Raw genomic sequence first — 19,914 nt, 5'->3', positions numbered from 1 at the left:
CTGACTGAGTTAGTGTATACTGACTGAGTTAGTGTATACTGACTGACTGAGTTAGTGTATACTGACTGACTGAGTTAGTGTATACTGACTGACTGACTTAGTGTATACTGACTGAGTTAGTGTATACTGACTGACTGAGTTAGTGTATACTGACTGAGTTAGTGTATACTGACTGACTGAGTTAGTGTATACTGACTGAGTTAGTGTATACTGACTGACTGAGTTAGTGTATACTGACTGAGTTAGTGTATACTGACTGACTGAGTTAGTGTATACTGACTGACTGAGTTAGTGTATACTGACTGACTGAGTTAGTGTATACTGACTGACTGAGTTAGTGCATACTGACTGGCTGAGTTAGTGCATACTGACTGACTGAGTTAGTGTATACTGACTGACTGAGTTAGTGTATACTGACTGACTGAGTTAGTGTATACTGACTGAGTTAGTGTATACTGACTGGCTGAGTTAGTGTATACTGACTGACTGAGTTAGTGTATACTGACTGGCTGAGTTAGTGTATACTGACTGACTGACTTAGTGTATACTGACTGAGTTAGTGTATACTGACTGACTGAGTTAGTGTATACTGACTGAGTTAGTGTATACTGACTGAGTTAGTGTATACTGACTGACTGAGTTAGTGTATACTGACTGAGTTAGTGTATACTGACTGACTGAGTTAGTGTATACTGACTGAGTTAGTGTATACTGACTGACTGAGTTAGTGTATACTGACTGACTGAGTTAGTGTATACTGACTGACTGAGTTAGTGTATACTGACTGGCTGAGTTAGTGCATACTGACTGACTGAGTTAGTGTATACTGACTGACTGAGTTAGTGTATACTGACTGACTGAGTTAGTGTATACTGACTGAGTTAGTGTATACTGACTGGCTGAGTTAGTGTATACTGACTGACTGAGTTAGTGTATACTGACTGGCTGAGTTAGTGTATACTGACTGACTGACTTAGTGTATACTGACTGAGTTAGTGTATACTGACTGACTGAGTTAGTGTATACTGACTGAGTTAGTGTATACTGACTGACTGAGTTAGTGTATACTGACTGAGTTAGTGTATACTGACTGACTGAGTTAGTGTATACTGACTGACTGAGTTAGTGTATACTGACTGAGTTAGTGTATGCTGACTGACTGAGTTAGTGTATACTGACTGAGTTAGTGTATACTGACTGACTGAGTTAGTGTATACTGACTGAGTTAGTGTATACTGACTGACTGAGTTAGTGTATACTGACTGACTGAGTTAGTGTATACTGACTGAGTTAGTGTATACTGACTGACTGAGTTAGTGTATACTGACTGAGTTAGTGTATACTGACTGACTGAGTTAGTGTATACTGACTGACTGAGTTAGTGTATACTGACTGAGTTAGTGTATGCTGACTGAGTTAGTGTATACTGACTGAGTTAGTGTATACTGACTGGCTGAGTTCCTTGTCCTCTGAGTGGTACCATCTATGTTCTGCTCCCCTAGTAAGTTGTTGTATAGGTAATAGTCGTCTGAAGGGTTTCCAGTATAACTGTCTGATAACCAATAGGATACTCCAATCTGTAACATGTCAACATTGTGTCAATCAATAGGATAGCGTGATAAAGGAATTAGTATATCAGGCAGTACACATGCAACTGTTTACTGTAAAACTTCATACAAGATAAGTATTTCACTCATTATTAAGATATTTTGGATATATTAACAAACGGTTATCATTCTTGAAACAACATATTAAGAAACATATCGTATTTTCAAAAAATAAATAAATAAATAAATAAAATAATAAAAAAAAACAATTAAAAAGAAATATGATTTCTCTGAATACAAATCTTTTTACAAATAAGTTCTCTAAAATTAGTTCTAGCATACTCACGAACTAAGGCTCCTCTAACATTTGACTGGTTTACTGGAGTTTGCTATTAACATTACGAAAAACTAATACGTCCCTCTATATTGGCTAAATGCAGTAGTGAAAACAGTAAGTATGCCATACTTACCCCCATATAGCCGTCAAAATCAGCGGGCAAGGTGGAGCTGGAGTAGTATATAGATGGCTGGGCATCCATGAAGATCGAAGCGTTCCCAGCATTGACAGGAATGTTCATACTCAATCCTGTAGGAAGGACCGCCCCACTGCTACTGATTTTGTTCTGTTAAAACAAAAATTTAATTGTAGTCATCAACCACATCTCCAATTCTTACTATCTTAAAACACAATTTCACATACATGTTCACAATTTTATTTAACAAAAACAAAAAAAACAAAAAACAACAAAAAAAAAAAAAACAAAAAAAAAAGAGTAATGAATAAGACTGGAAATGTACCTCAAAATAAATAAATAAATTTATAAACGTACCTCCACGTAGGATTCATACGCAGTTGTGAAGCAGGATATTTCCAACTTTTCCGTGATGGCGTTTCTTTTGATTTTCAGTGAATCTGCCTCCTCGGCACTCATTGTCTCTAGTCGATTACAAAGGTTCTGTAATAAAAACCACACGAAATCAGCGGTCAGTCCATTGTGTGGCTAGTATAACGGGACGGTACTATCCAATCTGCGTCATTGTTACATTAATACAGATAATACAACTACTTGTATTGAAGTGTATCGTAGAGTATTGTAGAGGAGCGGAAATTACAAGTCTAATTTTAATTAGATCGTAAAGATACCGTAAGTTGACGTGGTATTCTAATGTAGAGATATACCCTATGTTGACGTGGTATTCTAATAGAGATATATCTTATGTTGACGTGGTATTCTAATGTAGAGATATATCTTATGTTAACGTGATATTCTAATAGAGATATATCTTATGTTGACGTGGTATTCTAATGTAGAGATATATCTTATGTTGACGTGGTATTCTAATGTAGAGATATATCCTATGTTGACGTGGTATCTAATGTAGAGATATACCCTATGTTGACGTGGTATCTAATGTAGAGATATACCCTATGTTGACGTGGTATCTAATGTAGAGATATACCCTATGTTAACGTAGTATCTGATGTAGAGATATACCCTATGTTGACGTGGTATCTAATGTAGAGATATACCCTATGTTAACGTAGTATCTGATGTAGAGATATACCCTATGTTGACGTGGTATCTAATGTAGAGGTATACATTATGTTGACGTGGTATCTAATGTAGAGATATACCTTATGTTGACGTGGTATCTAATGTAGAGATATACCCTATGTTGACGTGGTATCTGATGTAGAGATATATCTTATATTGACGTGGTATCTAATGTAGAGATATACCTTATATTGACGTGGTATCTAATGTAGAGATATACCTTATATTGACGTGGTATCTGATGTAGAGATATATCTTATGTTGACGTGGTATCTAATGTAGAGATATACCTTATATTGACGTGGTATCTAATGTAGAGATATACCTTATATTGACGTGGTATCTAATGTAGAGATATACCCTATGTTGACGTGGTATCTAATGTAGAGGTATACATTATGTTGACGTGGTATCTAATGTAGAGATATATCCTATGTTGACGTGGTATCTAATGTAGAGATATACCTTATATTGACGTGGTATCTAATGTAGAGATATACCTTATATTGACGTGGTATCTAATGTAGAGATATACCTTATATTGACGTGGTATCTGATGTAGAGATATACCCTATGTTGACGTGGTATCTGATGTAGAGATATACCCTATGTTGACGTGGTATCTAATGTAGAGATATACCTTATATTGACGTGGTATCTAATGTAGAGATATACCTTATATTGACGTGGTATCTGATGTAGAGATATACCTTATATTGACGTGGTATCTGATGTAGAGATATACCCTATGTTGACGTGGTATCTAATGTAGATGTATACCTTATGTTGACGTGGTATCTAATGTAGAGATATACCCTATGTTGACGTGGTATCTGATGTAGAGATATACCCTATGTTGACGTGGTATCTAATGTAGAGATATACCTTATATTGACGTGGTATCTAATGTAGAGATATAACCTATGTTGACGTGGTATCTAATGTAGAGATATACCTTATATTGACGTGGTATCTAATGTAGAGATATACCCTATGTTGACGTGGTATCTGATGTAGAGATATACCTTATATTGACGTGGTATCTAATGTAGAGATATACCCTATGTTGACGTGGTATCTAATGTAGAGATATATCTTATATTGACGTGGTATCTAATGTAGAGATATACCTTATATTGACGTGGTATCTGATGTAGATGTATACCTTATGTTGACGTGGTATCTAATGTAGATGTATACCTTATGTTGACGTGGTATCTAATGTAGAGATATACCCTATGTTGACGTGGTATCTGATGTAGAGATATACCCTATGTTGACGTGGTATTCTAATGTAGAGATATACCCTATGTTGACGTGGTATCTAATGTAGAGATATACCTTATATTGACGTGGTATCTGATGTAGAGATATATCTTATATTGACGTGGTATCTGATGTAGAGATATATCTTATATTGACGTGGTATCTGATGTAGAGATATATCTTATGTTGACGTGGTATTCTAATGTAGAGATACACCCTATGTTGACGTGGTATCTAATGTAGATGTATACCTTATGTTGACGTGGTATCTAATGTAGAGATATACCCTATGTTGACGTGGTATCTGATGTAGAGGTATATCTTATGTTGACGTGGTATCTGATGTAGAGATATACCTTATGTTGACTTGGTATCTGATGTAGAGATATACCCTATGTTGACGTGGTATCTGATGTAGAGATATACCTTATATTGACGTGGTATCTGATGTAGAGATATACCCTATGTTGACGTGGTATTCTAATGTAGAGATATATCCTATGTTGACGTGGTATCTAATGTAGAGATATACCCTATGTTGACGTGGTATCTGATGTAGAGATATACCCTATGTTGACGTGGTATCTGATGTAGATGTATACCCTATGTTGACGTGGTATTCTAATGTAGAGATATACCCTATGTTGACGTGGTATCTAATGTAGAGATATACCCTATGTTGACGTGGTATCTGATGTAGATGTATACCTTATATTGACGTGGTATCTGATGTAGAGATATACCCTATGTTGACGTGGTATCTAATGTAGAGATATACCTTATGTTGACGTGGTATCTGATGTAGAGATATACCCTATGTTGACGTGGTATCTGATGTAGAGATATACCCTATGTTGACGTGGTATCTGATGTAGATGTATACCCTATGTTGACGAGGTATTCTAATGTAGAGATATACCCTATGTTGACGTGGTATCTGATGTAGAGATATACCCTATGTTAACGTGGTATCTGATGTAGAGATATACCCTATGTTGACTTGGTATTCTGATGTAGAAATATATCCTATGTTGACGTGGTATCTAATGTAGGGATATACCTTATGTTGACGTGGTATTCTAATGTAGAGATATACCCTATGTTGACGTGGTATCTAATGTAGAGATATACCCTATGTTGACGTGGTATCTAATGTAGAGATATATCTTATGTTGACGTGGTATCTAATGTAGAGATATATCTTATGTTGACGTGGTATCTGATGTAGAGATATATCTTATATTGACGTGGTATCTAATGTAGAGATATATCTTATGTTGACGTGGTATCTGATGTAGAGATATACCCTATGTTGACGTGGTATTCTAATGTAGAGATATATCTTATGTTGACGTGGTATTCTAATGTAGAGATATACCTTATGTTGACGTGGTATTCTAATGTAGAGATATACCTTATGTTGACGTGGTATCTAATGTAGAGATATACCCCATGTTGACGTGGTATCTAATGTAGAGATATATCTTATGTTGACGTGGTATCTAATGTAGAGATATATCTTATGTTGACGTGGTATCTAATGTAGAGATATATCTTATGTTGACGTGGTATCTAATGTAGAGATATATCTTATGTTGACGTGGTATCTAATGTAGAGATATATCTTATGTTGACGTGGTATCTAATGTAGAGATATATCTTATGTTGACGTGGTATCTGATGTAGGGATATACCTTATGTTGACGTGGTATCTGATGTAGAGATATACCCTATGTTGACATGGTATCTAATGTAGGGATATACCCTATGTTGACGTGGTATCTGATGTAGAGATATATCTTATGTTGACGTGGTATCTAATGTAGAGATATACCCTATGTTGACGTGGTATCTGATGTAGGGATATACCCTATGTTGACGTGGTATCTAATGTAGAGATATACCCTATGTTGACGTGGTATCTAATGTAGGGATATACCTTATATTGACGTGGTATCTAATGTAGAGATATATCTTATGTTGACGTGGTATCTGATGTAGAGATATACCTTATATTGACGTGGTATCTAATGTAGAGATATACCCTATGTTGACGTGGTATCTAATGTAGGGATATATCTTATGTTGACGTGGTATCTAATGTAGAGGTATACCCTATGTTGACGTGGTATCTAATGTAGAGATATATCTTATGTTGACGTGGTATCTAATGTAGGGATATACCTTATATTGACGTGGTATCTGATGTAGAGATATATCTTATGTTGACGTGGTATCTGATGTAGAGATATACCCTATATTGACGTGGTATTCTGATGTAGAGATATACCCTATGTTGACGTGGTATCTGATGTAGAGATATACCCTATGTTGACGTGGTATCTGATGTAGAGATATACCTTATGTTGACGTGGTATCTGATGTAGAGATATACCCTATGTTGACGTGGTATCTAATGTAGAGATATACCTTATGTTGACGTGGTATCTAATGTAGAGATATACCCTATGTTGACGTGGTATCTGATGTAGAGATATATCTTATGTTGACGTGGTATCTAATGTAGAGATATACCCTATGTTGACGTGGTATCTGATGTAGGGATATACCCTATGTTGACGTGGTATCTAATGTAGAGATATACCCTATGTTGACGTGGTATCTAATGTAGAGATATATCTTATGTTGACGTGGTATTCTAATGTAGAGATATACCTTATGTTGACGTGGTATCTAATGTAGAGATATATCTTATGTTGACGTGGTATTCTAATGTAGAGATATACCCTATGTTGACGTGGTATCTAATGTAGATGTATACCTTATGTTGACGTGGTATCTAATGTAGGGATATACCTTATATTGACGTGGTATCTAATGTAGAGATATATCTTATGTTGACGTGGTATCTGATGTAGAGATATACCTTATATTGACGTGGTATCTAATGTAGAGATATACCCTATGTTGACGTGGTATCTAATGTAGGGATATATCTTATGTTGACGTGGTATCTAATGTAGAGGTATACCCTATGTTGACGTGGTATCTAATGTAGAGATATATCTTATGTTGACGTGGTATCTAATGTAGGGATATACCTTATATTGACGTGGTATCTGATGTAGAGATATATCTTATGTTGACGTGGTATCTGATGTAGAGATATACCCTATATTGACGTGGTATTCTGATGTAGAGATATACCCTATGTTGACGTGGTATCTGATGTAGAGATATACCCTATGTTGACGTGGTATCTGATGTAGAGATATACCTTATGTTGACGTGGTATCTGATGTAGAGATATACCTTATGTTGACGTGGTATCTAATGTAGAGATATACCCTATGTTGACGTGGTATCTAATGTAGAGATATACCCTATGTTGACGTGGTATTCTGATGTAGAGATATACCTTATGTTGACGTGGTATCTAATGTAGAGATATACCCTATGTTAACGTGGTATCTGATGTAGAGATATACCCTATGTTGACGTGGTATTCTGATGTAGAGATATACCCTATGTTGACGTGGTATCTAATGTAGGGATATACCCTATGTTGACGTGGTATTCTGATGTAGAGATATACCCTATGTTGACGTGGTATCTGATGTAGAGATATACCCTATGTTGACGTGGTATCTAATGTAGAGATATACCTTATATTGACGTGGTATCTGATGTAGAGATATACCCTATGTTGACGTGGTATCTAATGTAGAGATATACCTTATGTTGACGTGGTATCTGATGTAGAGATATACCCTATGTTGACGTGGTATCTGATGTAGAGATATACCCTATGTTGACGTGGTATCTAATGTAGAGATATACCCTATGTTAACGTGGTATCTGATGTAGAGATATACCCTATGTTGACGTGGTATCTGATGTAGAGATATACCCTATGTTGACGTGGTATCTAATGTAGAGATATACCCTATGTTGACGTGGTATCTAATGTAGAGATATACCCTATGTTGACGTGGTATCTAATGTAGAGATATACCTTATGTTGACGTGGTATTCTGATGTAGAGATATACCCTATGTTGACGTGGTATCTGATGTAGAGATATACATTATGTTGACGTGGTATCTGATGTAGAGATATACATTATGTTGACGTGGTATCTGATGTAGAGATATACATGTACCCTATGTTGACGTGTTATTCCAATGTTGATGCATATACTTTGTTGACGTGGTATTCTAATGTAAAGGTATACCCTATGTTGAAGCGGTTGAAGGTAGAGCTATGTGGTATTATGTAGAGGTATACCTTTTGTTGACGTGGTATTAGCATGTAGAGATATACCTTATACTGACGTGGTATTAGCATGTAGAGATGTACAAAATGAGATGTATAGATGCATTATACAAAAATTAGACAGAGCAACCTGATGTATAATGTAATTTTGTGGAAACTAATGTATGATGAAGGTTTATATTTTTAATCTCATACAAAGTATCCATTACTTTATTTGTATTGTGATGTTCTACTTGGTTACGATTAGTTTGTAGAACTCATGGACAAACCTTAAGGGCCTCCTGCGCCTCGGGCGTGTTGGGGTTGAATGTATCGTCCCATCCAGCTTCGCCGTCACAGAAAGTTGCGGACTTGAAGTTACATGAACTAAGGTCCTTCCTCTTAACACCCCATGTGAGGTATACGCTAGCGTACTCCTCCTGGAAACTCCTCTCAAATCCGTAGTAGTGCATGCGAGACGCCTTTCCGTAGTTGTGAGACGACCGGTAGATCTGCAGCTATGAAAAACAAAACAAAAATCATTAAACATGAGAAATGCTATTGGGTCACTCATTTTGTTTTTTAGATACTTTTGCCGTATTTAGTATGAATTGTATAAATGTTCTTGCTGCATGTAGTTCATGATTGACCAGAAGTGGGACGTAAATCAATATAAATTAAAATTGTATTCCTTAGATTTCATGACCCGATAATACATATTTTAGCCTATTTTGTGATATTGTAAAGCATTTTATAAACGAAAATTGTAAACAAATTCATATACATAGATCTACCTAATCATATTTAAATCTCCTAAGTTATTGTCTAAGTATCATATTTTGTTTAATTTTAATGATCGACTGAAGAAGTTAAAAAAATTTAAACTGAAGAATATTAAATACATTTTGTAAGTAAAAATCATTATTTTTTAATACATAATTCTGACGCCCTGTAGCAAACACAAAAGTCCAGCAACACATCCGTTTTCCATTCCTTTCTTAAACTACCTTTTCAAAGCAAAAACACCAGAACAAAAGTTCATAGGAATTTTTGGTCGCTTACATTTGTAAACCATTAAATCTTTATATATATCAAAATCAAATTACCTGTTGTGAATCTGGTTCTAGTTTTGAAGCACTCCAGATGAAGAAACTTGAGGCGGCTAGGAACAGCAAAGGTACTATCACTCTCACAGCACGGCGTGTCATAAAATCATAGAATCCATTTTTCAGAAATAACACAATTCGGTTACGGTCCTCAAAATGTGTCTTCGTCCTTGGTGTCATGGTTGTATTTTGAATATCAAAGCACGATGAATTACTAGATGTTGGGCGCTTAGGAGAAGACTTTGACGGCAAATGTCCATTGCCCATATCACTTGAGGTTTTATTATGATCTAGATTATGCGCTTCGTTGGTCACGTTTTTATTTGATTTTTTCCTCTTGCATGTCTTTACACACGGTCCACACACTTTGTCGAATAAAGGTTTTACCTTTTGTGAATAAAGCATGATTACAGTTGGAAAGTAGAGGAGGTCACAAAGATAATTTACAAACACTAAAATTCCTGAAAATATTCCAAACGTGCAAACTGGAAGCAAAGGTGAAAGACCGCTCACGAGAAACGCGGTCATCGTTGTGAGAGATGTGACAAAAGTCGTTTTTGCTGCCTTCCTATAACAATCGGACAACCTGTGTGCCTTACTGGGGTATATTGTGTGACCAGTCAGTCGCCACGTATCGTAAAATATGAAGACATCGTCCGCTCCAATACCCAAGATTATAAACATGGAAATTACATGGAAAAACCCGAAGTATTCATAACCCAAGACACATCTATATATGAGGTTCGTTAACAGGAAGCTCGTAAGTATACTGAATATACCCAGAAACGTTATCCAAAATGATGCTGTCTGTATCCACATAAAGATGAATATAAATAGGAAACTTCCAACAGCGAGAAGCATATCCTTCAGAGCCTGAATAACAACGTCGTGGTCAAACAACAGAGTGCTGATGTAATAAAGAGACATTTTGCCTGACATTAAATGATCTCGGATATTTTCTAGCTCTGGTTTTACTGAGGAAACTGAGAACGTCTCTATTCTGTCTTTATCATTACTACCCCGCAGTGGCCATCCTAATTTGTAGAAGAATCTGGTTTTGGAGGATCTCAATACACCGTCACAGAGATCAAGTCCTTGTTCGATGAAATATTTGACATAGTCCTTCGTGGCGTTTTGGGAAGTCGCCTCACACAGAACACCGTGTATGTTACTGAATGTCGGGTCATAGAATGTGGCACTGGAATCGTTAAACGTGCCGTCAAACAATCTGAGAATAGACGAAGGTTTATGGCACTCGGAGCCACTGCCGACATAGCAGAAGAAAACTTGGTAGAATCTGATGTTGAACATCCTCTCTTCGGCCTCGCGAATGAGCTCAAGATTTTCGCGACTGAAGATGTCATAGTTGGGCACTTCTAAGAAGACCTCGACTATGTCACCGACGAAGCCGTTGTAGTAGGATGGCTGTGTGGCTCCAATCAGGGATCTCCACAATTTTCCTGAGTATTCGTCCTTGCTCCTCCATCCCAAATCTTGCGTGCGTGTGTTGTCTTCATACAGGATCAATGGCATCGTCTTGAACTCGATCGGGAACAGGTCGTAGCCAGTGAACACGAGACTCACGGTCGCAATTATGACGGTCAGATGGAAGGACGAAGCCAAGACTGAAAAAAGACAAAATCATTTAGTTATAATTGCCTCGTGATCTTGTTATCTGTTCCCTGCTTTCTTTTAAGAGATATACTTGCCGATCGTATCAACATTCGACATGTACATGAAGTTATTTACTTCTATTGATACTTACAGAAAGCTGTAACCGGGTACCGGGTTATAAACCTACAATATCCAAGAACAGGAACTGAATCTGTCATCCTGATGGTAACGTGGAAACATATCAAACCCCAAAATGGTTCATTTTCGTCGGTGTCCACATAACTTGGTTTCCACACCTAACATGTAGATTAGCCGCGAAAGTTACGTTATAGGCTAAGGACTTTAGGGATTGATTCATGGTCCACGGATCGTCCTTGTGGTCGATGCCATACCGCTTTGTTTGACATAGTGGTCATGTGTATATAAGTAGTGTAGCAATGTATAGGGATGTTGTAACACAGTAAGGCTTGATATTGTTTGGAGATTAAGCCTATAGGTCAACATTTCAACACTTTCTATTAGATCACAGTAAAGTGTTAGTTACTATACTAGCAGGTGTATCCACAGCTAAGCCGTGACCAGTGTTTGACCTCTATTGTAATAAACATTAGTATGGCCATGCTGAAAAAAGCGAGCCTAAGATATATCGTAACTCCACTTCGACCCATTCTAATTAAAACATAGATGTTCATTCTCACTACGTTACATGAACATTTAACGACATCGTATAAGGGGTCACGTCAGAATGACCTTTGTAACCTAATTATTTCACTTTCGGGGCGAATTGACAATTTTTCGATATCATGCGTCTGAAGCTAACCGATTCGGTACAGCATGTATAGCTATATGCTTCGTTGGACAAAATGACTTGAAACAGACTGACAGAATATGCAAGCTATGCAGTCATGTTATATCGGACATACGTAATTCACTTCCAAGATTCTGTAAGCAGTAATTTGATTGGTTAATCCAAATGGTCATCTTGACGCGACCCCTCGTGCGATGTCGTGTGATATGTTCATGTAACGTAGTGAGAATGACCATCTAGATTTTAATTAGATTGCTTCCGACCCTTCCTGTAGTTCTACCCATAACCGGATAGGCCATGGGAATACCTAACTGATGTACACTAACACAGTGGGAATACCTAACTGATGTACACTAACACAGTGGGAAAACCTAACTGATGTACACTAACACAGTGGGAATACCTATAACTGATGTACACTAACACAGTGGGAATATCTATAACTGATGTACACTAACACAGTGGGAATACCTAACTGATGTACACTAACACAGTGGGAATACCTATAACTGATGTACACTAACACAGTGGGAATACCTAACTGATGTACACTAACACAGTGGGAATACCTAACTGATGTACACTAACACAGTGGGAATATCTATAACTGATGTACACTAACACAGTGGGAATACCTATAACTGATGTACACTAACACAGTGGGAATACCTATAACTGATGTACACTAACACAGTGGGAATACCTAACTGATGTACACTAACACAGTGGGAATACCTAACTGATGTACACTAACACAGTGGGAATATCTATAACTGATGTACACTAACACAGTGGGAATACCTATAACTGATGTACATTAACACAGTGGGAATACCTAACTGATGTACACTAACACAGTGGGAATACCTATAACTGATGTACACTAACACAGTGGGAATATCTAACTGATGTACACTAACACAGTGGGAATACCTATAACTGATGTACACTAACACAGTGGGAATACCTAACTGATGTACACTAACACAGTGGGAATACCTATAACTGATGTACACTAACACAGTGGGAATACCTAACTGATGTACACTAACACAGTGGGAATACCTAACTGATGTACACTAACACAGTGGGAATATCTATAACTGATGTACACTAACACAGTGGGAATACCTATAACTGATGTACACTAACACAGTGGGAATACCTATAACTGATGTACACTAACACAGTGGGAATACCTAACTGATGTACACTAACACAGTGGGAATACCTAACTGATGTACACTAACACAGTGGGAATATCTATAACTGATGTACACTAACACAGTGGGAATACCTATAACTGATGTACACTAACACAGTGGGAATACCTAACTGATGTACACTAACACAGTGGGAATACCTAACTGATGTACACTAACACAGTGGGAATATCTATAACTGATGTACACTAACACAGTGGGAATACCTATAACTGATGTACACTAACACAGTGGGAATACCTATAACTGATGTACACTAACACAGTGGGAATACCTAACTGATGTACACTAACACAGTGGGAATACCTAACTGATGTACACTAACACAGTGGGAATATCTATAACTGATGTACACTAACACAGTGGGAATACCTATAACTGATGTACATTAACACAGTGGGAATACCTAACTGATGTACACTAACACAGTGGGAATACCTATAACTGATGTACACTAACACAGTGGGAATATCTAACTGATGTACACTAACACAGTGGGAATACCTATAACTGATGTACACTAACACAGTGGGAATACCTAACTGATGTACACTAACACAGTGGGAATACCTATAACTGATGTACACTAACACAGTGGGAATACCTAACTGATGTACACTAACACAGTGGGAATACCTAACTGATGTACACTAACACAGTGGGAATACCTAACTGATGTACACTAACACAGTGGGAATATCTATAACTGATGTACACTAACACAGTGGGAATACCTATAACTGATGTACACCAACACAGTGGGAATATCTATCTGATGTACAATAACACAGTGGGAATACCTAACTGATGTACACTAACACAGTGGGAATATCTAACTGATGTACACTAACACAGTGGGAATACCTATAACTGATGTACACTAACACAGTGGGAATACCTATAACTGATGTACACTAACACAGTGGGAATACCTATAACTGATGTACACCAACACAGTGGGAATATCTATCTGATGTACAATAACACAGTGGGAATACCTAACTGATGTACACTAACACAGTGGGAATATCTAACTGATGTACACTAACACAGTGGGAATATCTATAACTGATGTACACTAACACAGTGGGAATACCTATAACTGATGTACACTAACACAGTGGGAATACCTATAACTGATGTACACTAACACAGTGGGAATACCTAACTGATGTACACTAACACAGTGGGAATATATATAACTGATGTACACTAACACAGTGGGAATATATATAACTGATGTACACTAACACAGTGGGAATACCTAACTGATGTACACTAACACAGTGGGAATACCTATAACTGATGTACAATAACACAGTGGGAATACCTATAACTGATGTACACTAACACAGTGGGAATATCTATAACTGATGTACACTAACACAGTGGGAATACCTATAACTGATGTACACTAACACAGTGGGAATACCTATAACTGATGTACACTAACACAGTGGGAATACCTATAACTGATGTACACTTACACAGTGGGAATACCTATAACTGATGTAAAAATTGTACATTAACACAGTGGGAATACCTATAACTGATGTACACTAACACAGTGGGAATACCTATAACTGATGTACACTAACACAGTGGGAATACCTAACTGATGTACACTAACACAGTGGGAATACCTATAACTGATGTACACTAACACAGTGGGAATATCTATAACTGATGTACACTAACACAGTGGGAATACCTATAACTGATGTACACTAACACAGTGGGAATACCTATAACTGATGTACACTAACACAGTGGTAATACCTATAACTGATGTACACTTACACAGTGGGAATATATATAACTGATGTACACTAACACAGTGGGAATATCTATAACTGATGTACACTAACACAGTGGGAATACCTAACTGATGTACACTAACACAGTGGGAATACCTATAACTGATGTACACTAACACAGTGGGAATATCTAATTGATGTACACTAACACAGTGGGAATATCTAACTGATGTACACTAACACAGTGGGAATACCTAACTGATGTACACTAACACAGTGGGAATACCTAACTGATGTACACTAACACAGTGGGAATACCTAACTGATGTACACTAACACAGTGGGAATACCTATAACTGATGTACACTAACACAGTGGGAATACCTATAACTGATGTACACTAACACAGTGGGAATACCTAACTGATGTACACTAACACAGTGGGAATACCTATAACTGATGTACACTAACACAGTGGGAATACCTAACTGATGTACACTAACACAGTGGGAATACCTAACTGATGTACACTAACACAGTGGGAATACCTAACTGATGTACACTAACACAGTGGGAATACCTAACTGATGTACACTAACACAGTGGGAATACCTAACTGATGTACACTAACACAGTGGGAATACCTAACTGATGTACACTAACACAGTGGGAATACCTAACTGATGTACACTAACACAGTGGGAATACCTAACTGATGTACACTAACACAGTGGGAATACCTATAACTGATGTACACTAACACAGTGGGAATACCTAACTGATGTACACTAACACAGTGGGAATACCTAACTGATGTACACTAACACAGTGGGAATACCTATAACTGATGTACACTAACACAGTGGGAATATCTATAACTGATGTACACTAACACAGTGGGAATATCTAACTGATGTACACTAACACAGTGGGAATACCTAACTGATGTACACTAACACAGTGGGAATACCTATAACTGATGTACACTAACACAGTGGGAATATCTAACTGATGTACACTAACACAGTGGGAATACCTAACTGATGTACACTAACACAGTGGGAATACCTAACTGATGTACACTAACACAGTGGGAATACCTATAACTGATGTACACTAACACAGTGGGAATACCTATAACTGATGTACACTAACACAGTGGGAATACCTAACTGATGTACACTAACACAGTGGGAATACCTATAACTGATGTACACTAACACAGTGGGAATACCTATAACTGATGTACACTAACACAGTGGGAATACCTAACTGATGTACACTAACACAGTGGGAATACCTATAACTGATGTACACTAACACAGTGGGAATACCTATAACTGATGTACACTAACACAGTGGGAATATATATAACTGATGTACACTAACACAGTGGGAATACCTATAACTGATGTACACTAACACAGTGGGAATACCTAACTGATGTACACTAACACAGTGGGAATACCTATAACTGATGTACACTAACACAGTGGGAATACCTAACTGATGTACACTAACACAGTGGGAATACCTATAACTGATGTACACTAACACAGTGGGAATATCTATAACTGATGTACACTAACACAGTGGGAATACCTAACTGATGTACACTAACACAGTGGGAATACCTATAACTGATGTACACTAACACAGTGGGAATACCTAACTGATGTACACTAACACAGTGGGAATACCTATAACTGATGTACACTAACACAGTGGGAATATCTATAACTGATGTACACTAACACAGTGGGAATACCTAACTGATGTACACTAACACAGTGGGAATATCTATAACTGATGTACACTAACACAGTGGGAATACCTATAACTGATGTACACTAACACAGTGGGAATACCTAACTGATGTACACTAACACAGTGGGAATACCTATAACTGATGTACACTAACACAGTGGGAATACCTATAACTGATGTACACTAACACAGTGGGAATACCTATAACTGATGTACACTAACACACAGTAACTGGTTTCCGAGTCTTTAGTGTGACAAAAGATTCTAAGAACGAAAAAACAAAACGTGTCTGAAATTTAATTTGTAATAGCAAGATGCTTAAAGAAAATCGTCAAATCCCTCTCCCCAACACACTCTTCCGTCGATATCACGAGATTTAGAAAGACATGCACTCGGCCAGGTGAAATTATTGTTTAATAATTTAAATAATTTTATATGTCACTTGCATTTGTAATATCCTCTATCTATTACAGAGACAATTGGTATAGTGGTTTGAAAGCAAGTCAGCCAATCGACATTATGTATATATTATCGGGAATATATAGACATACAACTAGTACGTGGTGTAATGAAATCTGGTTATATATGTGGCCCATTGTGAACCATTATACGTATTCTGAGGCGATTTATTCCGTTAATAAAAAGACGGTTTATAATAATAAATCCATCTACACGACTTGTTATACACTTCATAGTAATCGGATTAGTACATAATTATGATATTAGAAATAACACATTGCAATCATGACCTTATCAACCCTAGCTTTAAATTCAACAACATTCCTTCAAATCTAGTGGCATATATTTTACTTGGTTTCCTATTTTTCTTAATTTGTTTACGTGTCGAAAGTGCGTCGAGTACAGTAACGTTTATACCTGTACAATTTGTGAATCTCCCCCTCCCCCCCCCCCCCCCTGAGTTCAATTTGTCTCCTATTTTTAGACCAAGGTCATCATGTCAAATCTAGTTAAAAGTTTGCTGATGTCACAGACAATAATTTTTTATCCATTGTCTTTATCTTCACATCATATTACGTTTCAATATCATATTTAAGATCTATTTAGCAATGTTTTAAATATATTCCGTTAAAGACATATGTAATGGATATAGATGTATAAATGGATTCATCACTTCTATCCAGATATGTTTCCTAATAATATATGTACCGACTCGCGATCGAGGTTGCGGACTCGATCCCCACGTTGAAATAAATCATGGGCGTATATAGTTCTATATATCGGATACATATGCTGTAATAATGTCCCGTGTTGTAATAATAATGTAACCAAATGTAATAAATAATGAGATGAAGAGGTCGCACCTGGGACTGTCCTACGTGTAATCATTGTCTGAAATTTGAAGGGACATCTTCAAGACAATTTAAGTAGGTTTAATACTAAGCAAGTGAAATTGATCTGATATGACCTGCTAGATGATTTCCTTTAAATAGCGAAGTCGTGGCCAGGCTGGATGTTGACCATGGGGAAATGATGTGAAGTGGCTATAAGGGGCCCGGGATGGCCGGGGTATGATACATGTATCACTGTGATAGAAAGGGGTGGGTACAATAAAAAGTCAGTAAAATAAACTCATGAAATATACTTACTATGCTATAATGAAAATACTTGTATTACTTACAGAATGCGCACCACGGATAGTTGGATATGAATCTACAGTAAAGAAGGGGCTTTTTATGCACTTTCTTCTTTCCATTTCCAGACTGTGGACGGTTTTCGGGCGACCCTTTTCCTTTACTCTCCTTGTACCCCGCTACACCAACTTTGGAGGATGTTTTCTTAATATTTTTTAGTTTCCCTTTTTTCTTTGTCTTCCTTTGTTCAGGTTCAATCAAACACTTTTCTGTAAAACTCTGTTTGGATTCTAAATTGATGAAAAAATCAGGTGACTCCATGACGCCAAATGATCAACTTGGAAGAGGTTTCACGTCAGATTGTCAAACTTAGAATTAAAAATGTTAAAAAGTAACGAGTAAAGTATCCGTGTGACTATGCCTGGTCCCTTCCAACCCACAGTCGTTAAAACTCATTGCAAACAGTCGACATTTTGATGACGCCCGTACCATCAGATAGTAAAATGGCCATCAAAGTCGTGTAACGATAAAATATCTTGTCCATACTGTTACGGGTACATACTGCATATGTGATCAGATTGACTGAAATGTTATTATAAACCGTACCCGTAACACGAATTAAGTGTGATTTCCGCCAATGGGCTGGATTGTTATAATTATAATCCGTAGTTTAATCGGCTTGACAGTAGTTATACATGTAGGTGAATACTGCTCACCTGTCACCGTGCGGGGCTGACCCCCAGGGTATATTGTCCCTGCCCCAGGAAGAACAAATACTTAAAGCGCATATAGCTACAGTATAAATACTAATTTATTTTTTGTAATTCTTGCAAAGGATTAGGGGGATTATTACCAAACTGTTACATATACAAATCCAGTTAACTTATAAAGTAGGTCAATTCAATTCTTTTATTACCTTAGGCCTTTCGGCCCATCGGTTTTTAACAAACATATATACATATACATGATACATTTACACAAAATCTCACACTCAACAGTGTACATGTTACATAATACTAAAGCGGTACACATTTTCCACCTAGAGTAATGATATGAAATTTCATACATATAATCATTAGATAATACTTTGAATTAATATGTAGTTATATGTACAAAGGTATATCGAAATTGAACGGTTAATCCTTACACATGTACAGGTATCAAAATAATGGAACAGGCAGACGAACGGACAGATTGAAGAACATACAAATATCGGACAGAGATCAGCACTTTGAAAAATACATTGCAGTAGTAATATAGTTACACAATTTTACGTTTATAGGCTTCTGAAATAAATCTTCCTGACAAATTCAATTATTTCTGACTCTTGAATTTAATCATTCGATAACTTTGAGAACTGAAGGCTTGTGCCAAAAATATTTCTTCCTAATATCAGTATAACAGTGACAGACAAGTAGAAAATGATATTCATCTTCAACGTCTAATGAATTACAATATGGACA

General features: G+C 36.9%; 1 protein-coding gene across 2 annotated transcripts in view; it reads right to left on the bottom strand.

Annotated features, from left to right (window-relative positions):
- Nucleotides 1–19,077, bottom strand: part of LOC117323597 (protein dispatched homolog 1-like) — a 32,594-nt gene extending 13,517 nt beyond the window's left edge. Inside the window, exons 1-6 of one of the 2 annotated variants that reach the window (XM_033878907.1) lie at nt 18,499–19,077; nt 9,691–11,315; nt 8,875–9,102; nt 2,378–2,503; nt 2,018–2,170; nt 1,451–1,577 (exon numbers count right to left, since the gene is read on the bottom strand). In XM_033878907.1, coding sequence (XP_033734798.1) covers nt 1,451–1,577; nt 2,018–2,170; nt 2,378–2,503; nt 8,875–9,102; nt 9,691–11,315; nt 18,499–18,772 — 2,533 coding nt within the window. In that variant the 5' untranslated portion in view covers nt 18,773–19,077. Of the gene's footprint in view, nt 1–1,450; nt 1,578–2,017; nt 2,171–2,377; nt 2,504–8,874; nt 9,103–9,690; nt 11,316–11,455; nt 11,715–18,498 lie in introns of those variants that run through there. The other variant, XM_033878908.1, reaches the window with a different exon arrangement.
- Nucleotides 19,078–19,914: the final 837 nt, after the last annotated feature.

Source organism: Pecten maximus, chromosome 3, assembly GCF_902652985.1.
Source record: "Pecten maximus chromosome 3, xPecMax1.1, whole genome shotgun sequence".
NCBI lineage: Eukaryota > Metazoa > Mollusca > Bivalvia > Pectinida > Pectinidae > Pecten > Pecten maximus.
This window is presented reverse-complemented; position numbering and strand designations above follow the sequence as displayed.